Raw genomic sequence first — 13,799 nt, 5'->3', positions numbered from 1 at the left:
TGTTTATGTCACGTTAGCATACCTATCGTTTAGCCTGTTGTTGCTCGTTTATGTCTGTTCTTGGTGTTGGAATTTGTCGAATAAATTGCCCCCCAAAATGCGACTTGTACTCCGGAGCGACTTATATATGGTTTTTTTTCACTTTTTTGGGCATTTTATGGCTGATGCGACTTGTACTCCAAGCGACTTTTAGTCCAAAAATTACGGTACGTTTGCCATGTTAAAATGTTTACTACGCTCTGCTGTCATAAAGTGTTAAACATGTTTGCCATCCCAAAACAATAAAAATGGCTTAACTTCCATGATTACTGATCAACCTCTGGGTTGATATGCATAATATAGTATTAATGAGGCAACTCATAACAGTCATATAAAATATGACAAGTTTTGGTCTAATATGAGACCGTGATTGTCATATTTTTTACATATGTCCACATAGATTTTTATGACAATCAGTTACGAACATCAAGATTTCCCTTTTTACACACAACAGCAGCTCAACAAACCGTAAGTGGGGTAAGGGGCAAGGTCAGTCAGTGCATGCTCAACCTATCGTGACCTCCTGGTGAGGCAGAGAATTGAATTCAGACGTTCCAAAACAAGTCGCACTGGGCCTTTTAACCTGTAATATTTCCTCGTTGGCACTCAAAATAGCAACATGTTTTCACAAATGACGACGCGTCAAACTGGCTGCCAGTGTTCTTCCACTGAGGGAAATGCACACCGAGCTGGAGAATGCATATGCGTGTGCATGTGGCGCAGATGCAGCAACAGGGCAAGCAACCTTGGCATTTGCCCAGGACCCCAAACTGAGATGAAGGGGGCCCCCATTGGTCTATATCAATGACAAAACAATTGAAAACTTTTGATTTTGTTCACAGCAAACAATATGTTTACATAATTCTTTAGAATCATGTGTCTTAATTAAAAGTATGACTCAATTTAGGTCATCTAAAAAAAAAAACACTTGATTTAATTGGCTCATCAAATTAAACCGGTCGGCACAAGTTTGCGAGTCATAAAATATTTCACACTCGTTCGATTTAGATTAGGGAGCTGTTTGGCTGCTTTGGCTTTGCAGACTAATTTGTTGCATTTTACGACTTGTCCTGGCTATTGGCCATGTAAGCAAAATGTTTCCACGTCTCACTCTGTGCTTCGTTTTCAGTCCTGATTTCCTATCGTGATCAGATTAAAACAGCTCAAACTAAAGCACTGCAACAATAACCCTCTGAGTAGAACCCCTTGCTAATTGCTGATCTCTGGTGGCTAGAGGGCTCCAAAAAACAGCTAATATTAGTTCATATCAAGGACTCAAATGGAAACCCCGTAGACTCTGCAATTTTGCACAAGCCAAGGCCTGCTAGCTGCAGTTTAAAAGCATGCACAAGACTCAGCTATTCTGTTTGTTGTTGTTGTTGTTGTTTTAATAACTTGGTTCTCTATTTCAGTGTTTCCCAACCTTTTTTCATTCATGGCACACCTTTTCATTGGAAAAAATCTCGCGGCACACCGCCAACAAAAATCTGTTAAACTCCTATATTAAAATCAGTTATATTACAATGAAAGACGTAAAGTCCTATTCCTATATATGTATGGAGAGTCGAATAATTTAATAGAAATAAATACTAAATATTCTTTAAATTGTATTCCTTTTTTTAAAAATAAAAGTGACCGTTTTTTAAAAAGGTTTTAGACGGTGTAAGAAATAAATTATTTAAAGTGATTGTGATTAAAATAAAAGAATCAACGTGATTTTGTTTACTGTTTTAGACTAGGTCTATAAATATTGCAACAATAAGAACAAAGTCACTTTTAAAGACGCTCTGCTGTTCTGACAGCAGCTGAGTGGCTATCACAGTCGAGGTGTCTCGACTTGACTGTTTATTTTATGTATGTGAAAAATAACCAATCCAGGTTCTCCCGTTGAACTGCATACTCTGATTTCCATTGGACCACAAACGCACCACAGCCGTCATAGTGTCTGTCAGTGTTAGCAAAAGCACACAGCAACACACACATAAACTGAATATGTGCCGATGCAATACAATCAGACCGACACAATATGAAATCTCAAGATTCTCCGATTCTCCACGCATGCACGATTAGCAAGTGGCTGACCAGGCCTTGCGCGAACTAACCAGTGGTTTGGCGATCCTGTTTACAATGCGCTCCGTAATTAATATTGGACAATTCCACGGCACACCAGTGTGTGCTGAGTACAGTGTCAGCATTATTTCTCTTCAAAAACTTCTCCATCACTGTCACTATCGACTCGTCTCGCTATCCACAATGACAACGTCGCTGTCAATGCTACCTGCATGGGCATCCCATATACCTGCCGCTGCATCCATGCATCACCAATTTTCTCGTCTGCAAGCACAAGGCAAATCGCTACCTGCTGCTGCCAGCTTCTGATATGGAAGATATGATTACTCTGCCGGGCGCTACGCCGCACAGGCGCACAAATTGGAGAATTTCCCACGGCACCCCTGACAATATTTTGCGGCACACCAGTGTGCCGCGGCACCCCGGTTGAAAAACACTGCTCTATTTCTTCCAAGGTCTGTTTTTCCTGGGACCTCGGGGGATCTAGCAACGCCCCTGCCGGGCACGACTAGTAACTTTAATGTCGAGACGGTGAATTCCCAGAATGAAGCCCGCTCCGGGGGCGGCCCGGCGGGGCGGAGTCAAAGCGCAGGCAAGCTGATTCCTGGAAAGCGTGTAAAGAGAAGCCAGCGCTCGATTCCCGGGAGCGCGCGTCGCTTCAGCGAACGCAACAGCCAGCGGGCGGCGGCGCAGAAAACAAACCGAGGGGCGCGCACACTGACACGCACATTCACAAACGCGGACATCGCAGCAAAATCACCGAAGTGGGATTATTAGCCACGGATTGTCGCGTTTAGGCCTGAATGCTTGTTTTAAAAAGGAGCGTAGGTAGAGCGTGTCGGGGATCGCGTGCGCGCGCTCAGCCACCGGAGTCCGTGACGTCAGCGCTGCCGGTGCCGAGAGGCGTTCTTAGAATAGACTTCTAGGAAACAGTCAATTTGACAAAAGCCAAGCCTTTGCGCTGCGTCCCCTTTGCACATTGGAAGCTCCCGATTCTGGCGACAACACACTCCACAAAACGAGGCCGCTAAATCTAACTATTATTTAAAAGGCACCACCAAATAAACGTCGTATATTTTGGCGAGCAACAGGGCAACGTCGCGCGTTTACACAAATTGACAAACAACCACCGCTTTTTTGTTGTTGTTGAAATATCGATATCTATATATTTCTTACAAGGTATTTTTGCTTAGCTTGATCTTTTTTAACAAAGAGAGAGGAGGGGAATACGACTGAAATTAAAGTGTGGCTTGAGTATGATTCTCTGTGTGCCAGGGTAAGTAGTACATCATGTCTTTGTTTGCTTTTAAATCAACAAAAGACCGTGCGAACGATGTATCCAATGTGCGAGATTAAAAAGATTCAATGCATACTGTAAATGATTTAATATAGTAAAATAATCTCGTTCTGTATGCATTTGATTTGGATGAATGTGAATGTGTGCGCACTGTATGTATAATTTTATTGCATTATAGACGGCTTTCTAAGAAAATATATTTGGCCAAAGTGATACTCACGAGAAACGTAGAACACTAATTCTAATCTAAAAGTAAGACCTTAAAGTTGTTTAGTTTTAATGCCGTACAAACTGGTTTCACGCGTTTTTCCCGTGAGGAGATGAACAATTGTCTCGGTATTAGTTTAAAAATTGTGCCACGAGGTACTACAACAAATTTGAGACACACTATAGGCAACATTGTTATATAGTTTTATATTTGCATTATGATTTATGAGCATTTTATGTTAACTTACCAACCCACGGGACCCCAAAAAGGCGTTAACTCCTGGGTAAAGTCAACATGAAGGAAAATAATTTGTTTACGACTTAGAAAACATTTTAGACTTATGGCGGATACGCAGGTCTTGTGAATGTTCATACAATTTAAACTGATATTATTAATGTGTTGTGTAGAAAAAGATGAATTAAAAAGGACACTGCGCAACTTAAGTTAGACATAATGTGTTGTGAAGAAAAAGGAGAATTAAAAAGGACACTGCGCAATTTAAGTCAGACAAGGAGCTGGCTTGTGAGCGCTCTGCACATTTGCCCTGTTTGTAAGTCGCTTTTAACCTGATACCATAGTTTAATCCTACTTTTATGAAGTTTTGGGCAATTGATATTAAAAGCCTAAATAACACATTGTGAACATTTTTCACGTTTGTAAAACCTTTTTTTACAGATTCATCCTCTATTTTGACCTTTTGGGCCATGTTAACGGTCTTAACTACACTTTATAGTGAAACCTGGGAATAAACTCCGCTTTTAACGGTTGTGTTTGTAAACAACCATAGCTGTTCAATTCCCACTACTATGAAATTTTAGGCCACATTAAAACCCAAAATAACACATTACGTTGACAACAGAAGAAAACTGTACTGTATACTTTTTTTTACATTTTACGTTTTTGTTAATAGCATTTAAACTGAATTTATGACTGTATAAGTTTTATGAAGTTTTTGGCCAAACAAAATCCTTTACTGAAGGAATTATATTGACTCCTGGGAGTAACATTCCTTGTGTTTGCATTTAACCCGTATTACAATATTACGCTCATTATGATAGAAGGAAGTAAGATGGCGGCGCGTGCACACGCTGCGGCCTCTCTCTGTCCCGAACGGTGTTTTGTTTTGTCGTTTAATGTGGGTTTGTCCGCCAGTTTTGTGTGTTCGTCTCGTCGTACCGGGTTGTGCTTCAAGTGCGGCGGGCTGGTTCTGCTCGACATCGGCGAAAGCGAGTTTTGTGGCGACCTGAACTTTGAAGCGGGGACATTAAAGGCGCTCGGTCTGCGCCGTCCTGGAGCGTCGCCGGACTCGCCTGCTATTCTTCCCCCGGTTGGGCGTCCGGGCCTGGCTGGCGGCCACCCCAGCTCGCCCGGCCGTGCCTTCCATTCTTCTGGCGGACGTTCGATCGCTGGACATCAACATGCCTGCTGAGTTCTGCGGACCGGACAGTGCGTAGCTGCTGTGCGTCTGGAGCGGATGGCGCGCTATCGGGCGGACCGGGCCATTGTACGAGGGGGAACATCGCGTGGAGGTGGACTGTGCGTCTACATCCGTGAAGAATGGTGCCGGGACTTTGTTGTGAGATGCCAGCACTGCTCGCCACTGGCGAAGTTTGTGATCTCCGGGCTGTTGGGGTCCTGAACTCTCTCCCCGTTGTTTTACTTGTGTGTTAATCGTGTGCTGTGTCTCGTCACCGTGGGATAGGGGGAACGGTATTTCGGTTTCTTTGTGTGTCCTAGCATGAAGGAATTGACAATAAAGCTGATTCTGATTCTGATTCTGATACAGTAATAGGGCCTTGTTAAAAACTTAGTGACAAATTAGCTTGATTGGCAGGGAGGTGACTATCGTGTAAACATTTATTGCATATGTAAACTGCCATTACTGGATTAGCCTCATTGTGACAAAGTTAAACAACACCTTATGTTGACTCTTGCGAGTGGACCATTTGTTGTTAGCTTCTACACTGACATCATTACAGTAGATGCATTCAAACTCTAAATACATTAAGTCTCTTTGTTTTTGTTTGTTTACCACTTAAACCTAATTAAGATATCCTGTCACTTTCAGTCCCCGAGGTCATTTGCCCACCGCTCCATCGACTGAGGCCCCCCTGAGGGGCATGCGGGCAGGAACGGTTGCGTCTGCGCCTTGCCTTCAGAGCAGCCCGCCAATATGGGATCCCACCAAGGATCTGCGGGCCATTGCAAGCAATTTCTGCTACCTAGAGACATCAGGTGCAGTATGAACATGGCAGTTCTACTTTCTCAAACAAAGTAGAACCACTGAGCACGTGAAGACACCTGATAGGGGTGTCTTCAGAGTAGTACTGTTCACCTATTGTTGTCCTGTTGCTGGGATTCATTGTTGACAGTACAGAGCTATATACTGTTCTGTGTATCACCACACCTTTCGTTTAGGATTAAAGACGAGTTCAAAAGAGACCGGTTGATTGTGACACAGCCACAATCAGTTAAGAGGGTGTGCGCACTTATGCAACCATATTATCTCAGTTGTTTTTACGTCCTCGCTGGAAGATTAAACGTTGTACAGATTTTATGTCATATTAATAGGGCAATGTTTTAAATGGTTTATCTTGGTCTTGTTTTTTTATTAGAAAACCCAGACATTTGAACAGGGGCGTGTAGATTTTTTGTATCAGTTTTATGTGTAAGTGAACACAGCATTTGTTTGGTAGAAAGTACAATGGGTCCTTGGTTTAGCACGGTCTTGATATATAACATTCCAAGCTTATAAACAACCTTGCAGTTAGCTAGTTTGTACAGCGCCGTAATAAGTACTGTACTAATTTGTGTTCAGTCGTCACACATTTTTCTCTTTGCCAGTGTCGTTTATAAAGGCCACATAAAACAAAAACACAATTGTCGACTTGGATTAGAGGTATCAAATTTGCTTTCATGGCGTGCCACATTGGAACTAAAGTTGATTATATGGTAACTGTGTAACCAATAAATGTAAAAACTCCTTACAATATCTTGAGCTTTCTTTTAGGATCAATTCTGACCAAAACATTGATGAATAACATGTTTGGCAATCAGACGTCACTGAAAAATTATGTAATAAGATTCTCAGGTACAAGTCAAAACATGCCACATAGTCCATCACTAACTTAAGGTAATGCAGTAGTGAAGACATAGCTATTTCTCTGAAAAACACTATTAGGCCATGAATATAAAACAAATGTGGCTGTAATTGTGCCCTTTTCGTGCCACGTGATGACGTATTCTAGCACCGTTGCGCAAAGTAGTTCATTACATGCTGTTCGTAACCTCAAATTAGTTGTAAATAAAGTAAAAGTTGATTTGAAAAACACCTCGAGGCCATGAATGTAAAACCAATTAAAAAAAAGGCGACGTACAGTGTGTGTGTTGTGTCATGATGTATTTTGACGCCACTGCTCAAACGAGCTCATTACACTCCACCTTGACAATTGGATGAAAAAAAACTTCTAAAAATAGAAAATGCAGCAGTTTTGTTGTGTTGCGTTCCGACACTGGGCAGTTTCTAACCTTGAAATTGGCATGACCGTGGCTAAACCAAGGCTTCCGTTGTACTTACTAACGATAAAATCACATTATTTCCAGGTCTTGGGTTTTACAGATGTTTTTTCTTAGTGGGCTCACATGAGAGTGATTTAAACGGTTGGGACATATTTACCGTATTTTTCGGACTAAAAGTCGCTCCGGAATATAGGTCGCAATAGCCATAAAATGCACAATAACGTGAAAAAAACCATATATAAGTCGCTCCGGAGTATAAGTCGCATTTTGGGGGAAATTTATTCGACAAAATCCAACACCAAGAACAGACATGAACGAGCATCAACAGGCTAAACGATAGGTATAGGTAAATCCTTCAAACTCTTCGTCCTCCGTGTCACTTAGAAACAAAGCCGCTAATGATGCCGGTAGTACGTGGGGCCCTTCGTCATTTTCGTCATCCGGTGATCGAATCTTTGTCCTTTTTGTAAACAACCGCCACGCCGCGCCGCTAACGTCACTTAAAATTCAAATTACAGTAATCCCTTGCTACATCGTGGTTCGTTTATCGCGGTTTCACTTTTTTTTTTTTGAAAATTTTTGAAAAAACTCACATATAAGTCGCTCCCCAGTATAAGTCGCCCCTGCACTCAAACTATGAAAAAAACGCGACTTATAGTCTGAAAATTACGGTATCGAGAATTTTTTTTGGTTAAGGATGTTTATTTTTCTACTTATTTATTATTAATTCTATATACGTAGGCTGACACAGTGTGTTAACATGGTGTTATGTGTGTACTGTAGGATGGTACTGGGGAGCTGTAAGTGCGGCCCAGGCACACGGTGCACTTCAAGAGGCCTCTGAGGGGGCTTTTCTGGTACGGGACAGCAGCCACCCTCTGTATATGCTTACCCTCTCGGTCAAGACGGCCCGCGGTCCCACCAGCATACGCATCCAGTACAGCTGCACTCGCTTCTTGCTGGACTGCAGCTCGCCGGCCCGGCCCAGCCTGTCGTCCTTCCCCAACGTGCCCAGCTTGGTCCAGCACTACATGGGATTGGAGAGGAGAGCTCAAGACGAGGAGGGGAGCACGGCGGCCAAGGAGGCCTCTTCCAAAGTGACAATCCAAGAGGCGTCGGCGTCGGTGGTGCTAAAATTAAAGCGGCCCGTGTACAAGCCACAGGGCCTGCCCTCCTTGCAGCACCTCACCCGCCTCGTCATCAACAGGCATTCGGAGAGCCACGACCAGCTACCACTCCCCAGGCCTCTGCTGCGTTTCTTACAGGAATACCCTTTCAAGTTATGAGGCTTGTTTCGACTGCAAAGGAGGACAAACACACGAAATGGTCCTTCCCCCCCCACATGGAAATGACATTTGCTGCTTCGAAACTTTGGACACAGGGTCTTTTTTTTTTTAAAACATGTTCATATCAGCGCACACGAGTGTGTATCATATTTGGACTGAATTGCATGAGATGCACATACACTGATTACACGCCTTTGCTGTCTTTTCTCAGTAAAACCCTTTTCTACCTTTTACATGTGTATTGTGTCATTGTTTTTCTACTTTTACCTTGTTCAACCATTCCAGACTCAAGAATAGAGAAATTTTAAAAGCTGAAAATATCTATTTTTATGTGTGTGTGTGTGTGGGGGGGGGTTACGACTTGACCACAATCATATATATATATATATATAGTGTATACAGGTAGAGTTGTGCTCATAAGTTCACATTCACATAGTATGGAAAAAAAATGTCTAATAACTGAACGAGGACCATCTCATTGTTTTCTTTATTGCTATTATTTAATGATTGTGCCGTTCTGAAATGCCCTGTAATTTCATATGAATCCCATTCAAATTAAAAAACAGTATTTTTTTTTTTCTTGATCACTCATGTACATACGCTGCGAGTATATGTAGACTTATGAGCACAATTGTACATACACTACCATTCAAAACCATGCCGTCATTTGGAAGTGTCCTTTTCTTTTTTAAGAGGATTTTTTTCTCAATGAAGATATTAATCAGAAATAAATGCAGACATTGGTGATGTGTAATCATTTCCTTAAAAAAACAAATATTTCTATGTGACCCTCAAACTTGATTGATAGTGTGTACGTACGTAAGGTTACAAACCTTAGCTTAATCGTGTATGTATAAATATCATGTTCCTCAGTCTTATATTAAAGATTTTATCCTTAAAAAGGAAATCTCGTACTTCATATAGTGATACACGGTGACAAGAGCTGTTGAGACATTTTGTCCCCAAGAGGTGGTCCTTTTATTTGTGTTGAGATGGATTACACTAAACCTACTCGACTGGTTTCCGCGAAATGTCGTTAAATTTCCCTTTTGAATCTCAGCGACATTCAGTCATACACCAACAATGATGACAGTTTTAATTTGGCTCCAGATGAGGATTGTTTTGGCCGTAGCGGCGTACGGGAAATATTTGAGCCTTTTGATCGCTTTAGGAATGAAGAAAGACCGTGCGGCCTGATGTGTGTGTGAGATTGCACGAGGCAGTAAAGGCCACATTGTGCGTGTGTGCGCCTGCATCTGAGTCAGCGAGTGGACGGGCAAAGGGGAGGACCGTTCATCAGGCGATTCACGGAACTACAAAATGCTTCCAGGGAGGAGGGTACGGTTCTGAGAGAGAGGCTTCTAAGAAAAGCCTTGGTAATTACCTTCAGCTTTGAGCCGCTTTTGTGCCACCGCACACACATTTTTCAATGTTACCGTGGCACGGGGCGTACGTGGATTAAAAAGCGCAGCAGCACGGTCGATTTATATGATTCCTGCGGCAAAAAATAGGAGAATTTTGAGAGATTAAAGCCGGAACGTGTTTGGCGGCTCGGGAGCGGAGGGGGAGAAGCGGTTTTGACGAGCGGGCCTAAAGCCACCCTAATAGGATCTGGTTTTCTCAACCCAGGTGCAGCTCGTGGTCGTTTGACTTGGCTTTCCGAAGAATGCAAAATCTAGGCCTGGGAAACACAAAAAATCAGTGTCATCCTTTTCGAATTTGGACATCGGATGTAAACGTGGCAGAGCATCACACGCACTTTGTGTCTAATTTTTAAATGAAGTTAAGATCAGCCGTGCGGTGGGAATCTAATTGACAGTCATGGGCCTAGTCTATCAAATTCAGCATTACGCTCTCCGGACAAACCTGCTGGTGATGTCGGGTCGCGTCTCTGCCAAATGCAGCCACTCCACGTTGACCTCCACCCAGTGCCGAATGAGCTGGGGGTGTCTGGGGTCCACCTCTAAGTAAACACAGCTGTTGTTTGTGCGGGGGGACAAAAAAGCATGGGATTGATTTAAATGCAATTACAAATAGCACAAGATTATCACAAGCAGCTTTTGGGTGGAGAACACTAGCACATGCCTCATTAAAAAGGCTTAGGGCCACACCGTACATGGGTTGTTAGGAGAATGAATTGCATCTGGGCATTACCCGTCATCTGACAGAATCCGGGGAGCCAGGGTTAAAATCTGGCGAATCACTTTCAAGCCGTCTTTTCCCCCGTCCAAGGCGGCGTGGTCCTCAAACCTGCCAACATACACTGTATGATCGACACTCCACTGTGCAAAAGTCTTGGTCCCTACCTAGCATAGCAAAGGTGGTAGAAAATTCTAATAAATTAGAAAATGTGGTCAATTTCCATGAGATGGTACGCAAGGAATTTTAGAAACTTAGAACTTCACATATTCAAGCATATCCATAAGCATTTTGTTTTTGTCATATGCAGACATCTATTCCAAATGATACAATTGAATTTTAACACATTAATTTCTTGCTGTTGCGACTATCAATACATCTTCTATTTTTAAGACAGCTTTTTTTTAATTAACAATTTGATTTGTTTTGATATCTTCTATGAACCATTTCTGAGTAGCCGTAAAAGCATAACTTTTGTATTTTTCATATCATTTAGTAATTACACTGACTTTGGACTTGACTGTTTTTAGATGATGAAAAAACAGCATAAAGCTCTACCAAGGAAGTTTCGCTTCCCATTGCAATTGTAAATTGTCCACACATCAATAAAATACTTCCTGTTTCTCAAAGGCTTTTACACAATTTTATCAATGTCCTTTTTTTTCCCCGCTCTTCGTTGGTAACCTCAGAATTTCCGGTTCCAGCAAAGGCAAATCGTCTGAGAAGAGGTAGGGAGGGTTGCTGACCAATGCAGAGACATTGCTACACAGCTTCGACACGGTCTCTGCATCTGACAAAAACATGAAATCATTTCTAAACAATTACGCGTGTGTGTCCGTCTTAATCAGCATTCAGTTACCTTTTGTGACATCTGCGTGATAGACTTTTAATCTGTCTTGAAGCCCTAATCTGTTGAAATATTTGGAATTAATATGTTAAACACCCATGTACGCACGTAGACACACATTAAGATTTTAACAATTAAAGTTACCTTAATGCATTTTCTCTTGTCAATTCCACAGCCTCCTCACTTTGGTCCACTGCAACGGCTCTGAGCTACATTGGAAAGCACAATTATTTTTTATTATGTACGAAGAACTGTTTGTAATATTTTGGTTATTTATTTCATATTATTAATATTTGATTGTTCATTTAAAAAATAACAAAAATTATGTTTTCCCACATTGAACAAAAAATACGAAATTATCAAGGAAATTGAGTCAAATGGTGATGTCCTAAACACAGGCTAAGTTCAGGGATTCCAAAATAGAAAGTTAATGTGGATGACAATGCATCTTGTAGATCGCAAGAAATGAATGTCCTAAAGTCAATAGAGTGAAGCGCTGACCTGTGGCAGATTTTTCAGCAGGCTAAGAGAAATAGCACCAGAGCCACATCCCACTTCCAAACACGTAGGTGAGCCAGTCTTCCTCTGCAGATCAGTAACAACTAATTCTACCAACTCCTGTACAAACATACACAACACAACATAGCACTTTTGATACTATTCTGCACTGAAAGGGTAAAATGACAACAACAAAAATAGACAAATATAATGTAACAAAATCAATTAATCTGTGAGATTTTATTTTTCCTTCCAGCACATTCGACTAATTATTCCATCCTCTATTTAAGGGTATTTTCTATCTTCTAATAAAAAAACTAGAAGGTCCACTTACTGGAAGACTGGTTGAATTAACCAGCTAATTTAGTGGTGGGGATATGATTAAAATAGCAAGCAGACAAGACACGGAAGGGAGGTAGTCTCCAAAAAGTCACCAGACTTGTGGCGAAATGCTTTTTGGAAAATGGTTCCTAGAAGCAGTTAAAAAGTGATTAAATATGGCTACAAAGATGGAACGAATGAATGAATTTACATGATTTCTTACATTAAAATTAATTTGACTATGAGAACCAATTGGTCAAGTCATCCAGCATTACGAAACAGATGGTGTTTAATTTTGGAGGTTCCACATTAACCTATATTTGAGTTCGTCCAGTGGCTAAACGCATTGCAGCATTGCTTTGACAACACTCTTAATGAAGACGTGCACTTCAGTATTCTAAAAAAAACCTCAGTTTCAGGTCGTGGGATGAATACGGGAGGCCTCATCTTGAGTGTCACATCTCTGAAGTCCCACTCTTCGATCACATACTGCACAGGCATCCTGAAACATTCACGTAAATCAAGTTAGTGCGAATGGATATAAACAACGTTAAATGTTTTTATTGACGTTAAACCTGGAGAGGCGTTTTTTGCAGAGTTTCCATATTTGCTGTGTTTCCTCTTGGGTGAGAAATGCAGACAACCTATGCTGCTCAACTCCTTCTATCTGATGGTTATAGACATACAACTGAGTCACGTAGGGTCAAAGATTAAACGATTGAGCATATTCCTTGACTCACAGTCTTAGCCCCGAGGACATGGGCAATGATGTACTGACTGGAGAGGTCAGGCTCAGTCACACCGTTCAACTCAAAGCGTTTCCTCCAAATATCCGCTGCTTGCCGGGCATTTATTCTGCCTGAGGGTGAGGCCTGGAAACTGCAAGGACGCACCGCACAGGAGCCCAAAAATTCCTAAAACATAATAAATTTAAGAATATTTCATCAATTTCTTTACCAAATTCACAACAATTATTTGTACAAGTATCTTAAGGAAGAAAGAGTGCAGTCTTGACAAAAGAGAAGGGAAATATGTATAAATTGAAAGGAAGAAGGGAAGGAATCAGACAGGAAGGAATGCTTCAAGAATGAAGGAAGGAGCTCACTGGCATTTTTGTGGGCTTAACCAAGTCAACACACATAATCCAAAATTTAGTCTTGAAACACAATTGTTGGCTCTGAAAACATGATTTGCATGAGTTAACCTTGACTAGATACTGCTGTAATACACGATGGTTTTCAAAATTTGACATTGTTTGAGAAATGAGTTAAGGAAAGCAAAAATAGCACGCCGCGAATTTCAAGATGTAATTTTCGAAATGACCCACTTACCTTTAACTGTCTGCCAACTAACAAATGTATCCTCTGCTCACTGACTTTCCCCACAAATTTTATCATACTTAACATCTTATGAGGTTAAATTGAACATATTTGGTCACATAAATGATTATTTTAGCCGTCTAGTGTGGCGTTTATTCGACATTCATGTTTGGGGGAAGGTTTGTTGTCGCTGTACAGTACACGGCGCAGTAGCAAACATATTGACATTTGTAAGTGACGTCACTCGTGCATTTGC

At 41.5% G+C, this 13,799-nt stretch overlaps 2 protein-coding genes across 2 annotated transcripts; one reads left to right on the top strand and one right to left on the bottom strand.

Moving 5' to 3' along the window:
- Window positions 1-2,714: 2,714 nt before the first annotated feature.
- On the top strand, window positions 2,715-8,652 carry cish (cytokine inducible SH2-containing protein). Its single transcript, XM_037251728.1, has 3 exons — window positions 2,715-3,385; window positions 5,683-5,849; window positions 7,917-8,652. Exons 1-3 carry the CDS (start codon window positions 3,366-3,368, stop codon window positions 8,417-8,419), a joined length of 690 nt encoding a protein of 229 aa, XP_037107623.1. The 5' UTR covers window positions 2,715-3,365; the 3' UTR covers window positions 8,420-8,652.
- Window positions 8,653-8,888: 236 nt separating this feature from the next.
- Window positions 8,889-13,777, bottom strand: hemk1 (HemK methyltransferase family member 1). Its single transcript, XM_037251727.1, has 11 exons — window positions 13,556-13,777; window positions 12,965-13,138; window positions 12,800-12,891; window positions 12,633-12,726; window positions 11,907-12,023; window positions 11,550-11,614; window positions 11,418-11,467; window positions 11,243-11,348; window positions 10,574-10,669; window positions 10,286-10,396; window positions 8,889-10,100 (listed from the first exon to the last, which is right to left on the bottom strand). The coding sequence occupies exons 1-11, from the start codon at window positions 13,628-13,630 to the stop codon at window positions 10,040-10,042; spliced, it is 1,041 nt and encodes a 346-aa protein (XP_037107622.1). The 5' UTR covers window positions 13,631-13,777; the 3' UTR covers window positions 8,889-10,039.
- Window positions 13,778-13,799: the final 22 nt, after the last annotated feature.

This window comes from Syngnathus acus, chromosome 5, assembly GCF_901709675.1.
Source record: "Syngnathus acus chromosome 5, fSynAcu1.2, whole genome shotgun sequence".
Classification (NCBI taxonomy): Eukaryota; Metazoa; Chordata; class Actinopteri; order Syngnathiformes; family Syngnathidae; genus Syngnathus; species Syngnathus acus.
This window is presented reverse-complemented; position numbering and strand designations above follow the sequence as displayed.